General features: G+C 41.8%; 1 protein-coding gene across 1 annotated transcript in view; it reads right to left on the reverse strand.

Moving 5' to 3' along the window:
* Positions 1-994, reverse strand: part of LOC108548383 (uncharacterized) — an 11064-nt gene extending 10070 nt beyond the window's left edge. The window contains exon 1 of the mRNA XM_017901330.1: positions 833-994. Within this exon, the coding sequence (XP_017756819.1) occupies positions 833-936 (104 nt within the window). The 5' untranslated portion in view covers positions 937-994. The remainder of the gene's footprint in view (positions 1-832) is intronic.
* Between the last annotated feature and the right edge of the window lie 2863 nt (positions 995-3857).

Here is a 3857-nt window from a genome sequence, read left to right on the forward strand (position 1 = left end):
ATACGAAAGGATAGAGAAACAAGGGAATGCCGTCTTGATGGAAATCGTTCGTTCTGGCTTTCCTTGTCGAAGGTTTTCTTTTTATTCGGACTAGTCGAATCGATGAATGTGTAACGCGATTTCAGGGCCACAGGTGATACCACGAAAAATGTCGAGACCTGTCGAAGATAATTCGATAAAAGTAATCGACCAGATAAATATCGCGATCGTGCCTTGATTGAACCCGTCTGACGTCGCCAGTGGGATTTTCCCTCGAAAAGGTGGGCGAAATTTTGGAAAATGAATGGAAAATGCATGTCGTTAGACAATTGCATCCGATGTTAGGTTGCTCGAGTTTCGACTTTCTTTACGAGGAGAGAAAAATTGCACGACAGATGCACGTCGAACAAGCTGACAGAAAGCGAGGGTATTTCGTGGCTTCACGTGGATGTGCAACAAGTCGGAGCAGATTCGTACTTTGTCGGTAAGTGCTTTGACGAATCCGAGCTTAACTTTGCACGAATCCAAGGAGATTCTTGAAATTCGCGATATCGGGTTAATATTACATTGATCTTTCTAACAGACTAACCTAAATATCAATAAAATACACGGAGAAAATGATATCTTCTGAAAGAAACCGATCCCTCTAACAGTCTTCCTCTAACAGATTCTCAAAGGAGAATTGAGAATACTTAAAAATATTTTCGTTGGAACAATCAAAAATTCGATAAAGTACCCAGTACCTGACCCAAATCCTATACCTGCACACCCTAAAATTAAGCCCCAATAGTAAAAGGTACCAGCAAAAGTCACAAGTCCCGTGAAACTTTTCTAACAGACATCCGACTCTTACCTGAGCAAAGAGGGTGGTCTAGCGTGGACCGATCCTGGCATCAGAATCACGTTTAGGACACAGAACACCAGTAACGTGGTTAACAGGCTGATGCACGAAGTCATGTCGCCTTTAGTGTCTTCTTCAACGAAACCAGAAGAATCTCGGAAAGCAAATCTAACCGAAAAATCGACGAAAATTCCTCAGCGAATCCAGGGTACACGTCGCAGTACACTGTCTTCACACACTTCCGTCTTGGGAACTGGCACACCGACCGAATTCGCCTCGAACGACGCTAACTACCAAATCGTCGCGCAACACTCGGCAATATATCGTGATCTCGTTTTTCAATCGATGTCTGGCCCTATCCTGGTCGCTTTTGTCTCTTGGTGAACTGTAGCGTAGCTTCGTCTGCGCTTCGAGCATATATACTCGAAGGAGACTGCCGGCTTTGCCCCTCCACCGGGCTATACCCCACTCGATCCGAATCCTCCCTCACGTTTCTTTCCTAGACTAGCCACCCTTTTCCCTGGATTCACCTTTCCGTCCTCATTTTCCTCGTCAGGAGTGACAGAGAACGAGAGGAAATCGGCAATCGGCAGAGTCTCGCCATCCACCTCACGCCGGATTCGCGATTCGCGAATCACGCGGGAAACCCACCGCTCGATCACGGTGCACCCGCGTGACGTGACGAATTCTCCTCGAATTTTCGACATCGTGGATCCTCGCGACCGGTCTTTTTCGTCTTCCAAATCTCTCATCTGCAATTTAAACCGAGACATCGTCCATTTTCCTCGAAACTTCCATCGAAACCTAGGGGACAGACGATGTCTTGCGCAAGTTTAGGCTGGCTCTTGCACTCCTGTTGCGAATCGGTTTAGGGGCTTACATTGCGTTTATGGGTGACTGGTTGATTGGTTGATCCTCGGTTGGAGGAATGCTCGAAAGAGGGTTAACAGTGACTATGATGAATTTGATAGGTGAGAGGTAAAAGTCTGAGACTCATTGAGCGTGACGTCTACAGGATCCTATTATGCGAATTCGAAGAAAGAGGCATACGTAAGAGCGCCGCTGGAGTTTTTTTGAATAGACTTTCTTTTTCTTTCAAAGAAGAAAGAACAAGTAGAAGGTGACTTTGTAACTTTGGTACTCGATAGGACCAAGTGGCTCAATGATTCAATGCCTACTTATCTTGTGGAAAGATACACTTAACGTGTTCTTGATGGTGTAATAATCGCGCTGAGGAATTTATATCACGAAGCACGGTTGCAGATCTGATCGTACGAGATATTGCAAAGGCAGGTAATCGTTTGGCGACATTTTTTTCCGGAAAATCGGTTTCCAGAGCAAATGTGTCGCATCTCGCGCTAAGAATCCATTGAATGATTTATAGATTAATCTGAAACAATCATCGATCATTCGTACGATACGGAGTTGGAATGCGGACTTGCTTATGAACTCATTTTCCGTATTTTCCATTGACATTAATGATCTTCGTATTTTCCATTGCTATTGTGTTTACCTACGGATTCTACCTGTCATCTACCTATCGATTAGCCACTTACAATACGACTACTTCTAGATATTATTCGATATTTTCTAAATATTATTATCTGAAAATATTTCGATTTTATTATATTATTATTTTTAAAGAGTTTCGGTGTTTTATATATTTCTTCGCATCGAAAATAATTTTCTTCCATAGAGATAGGTATCTAAAGAAATTCTCCGTTGTAGCATGTTATAGCATTTTCTCCATACATTTGTCACGCCATAAATAAAATTCAATTCTATTTTCCATCCTTGGTGCGATGTTGAATTGTTTCCCATCGCGAATATCACTCTGTTAGACTTAAACCAAGCATGGAGACATTTCTTGGTCCACGAATGGCACTCACGTTCTGCCAGATCCTTTCGTTCGGGCAATGATCGATTGGCATACGCGTTGCAAGAATAACTTCCGTGAATCAGGGGAATCTCTGTTCATTAATCCGACGATTAATTTATTTATCAACGCACCATTTTTCGAGCCCAGTTTTCCTACTTTAGTGGACATTCCAGCATTTCAAGGCTTACCTATTCCTCCGCAGCCTGTTTCTCCATTTTTCGATCTTTCCAACGAAACTCTTCTTTCTTCGTTTTATTATCCCGGAATTTGCCCGCCTTTATTTTATTTTCTTTACATCTTTCTTTCTCGTGGGCGTATCAGACGATTCGATTTCGGTGAGTGTAACATGAATGGAAATGGCCGGCCATGACACATTCGCTATCGATGCACGTTTACTATCGTTCAGCCTCGTGCTAGAGGAAAAATTCTCGAGATATGTTATTTTTAGAGGAAAAGGAAAAAAAGGCATTATTTTTCGCCAGACGACCTTCCTGTAACGAATCCGAGGGTATCGCGAATTTCATGCGGTTAATAAACGCGTCTGCGTTTCTGCTGTATTTTTCACTGATTTTCGACGAAACAGGCGAATAAATAAGGCGTTCCTCCTGCCGATTCTGCGAATGATTCAGCGACTCTGAGATCCACGGAATTTCGAAAAGAAGCATATATCTTGGATCGAATTTGAACGAAGTTTGTTGCACCGCGCGAGGAAAGAATTTCGGGCAATTTTGAATGTAAATTGAGAAATTCGCGAAATTCCTCCATCGATTCAAAATTTTCATGGCAAACATCATAATTTTAGAGCTGAAATCATTGCAGCTAGCGTGAGTAATTGACTCAGAATTGACATATCCACGTATCTGTCTTTTTTTTCAAACTTACGTTACTTATCACTGTATTCGCGTAATGTAGTATTATATCAGAACCAAGAAAGCTATTCATAGTTTATTAATAAATGTCATTTTTACTCCCTCCGGCTAACTTCCGGGTGTTGAAGGTTAAGTGGCATGCGGATCTCGGAAGCTTCCTGTCAGAATTCTTCAGAAATAACATAAAACATGAGAAATATTTTTAAGTCCCTTTAAAAGGACCTCGATTTTTATAAAATATTATTAGACATTCCATTCAATTTTGCTTTCAACTGAGATATCATAATCT

Source organism: Eufriesea mexicana, unplaced genomic scaffold, assembly GCF_001483705.2.
Source record: "Eufriesea mexicana isolate 0111107269 unplaced genomic scaffold, ASM148370v2 scaffold4744748252, whole genome shotgun sequence".
NCBI lineage: Eukaryota > Metazoa > Arthropoda > Insecta > Hymenoptera > Apidae > Eufriesea > Eufriesea mexicana.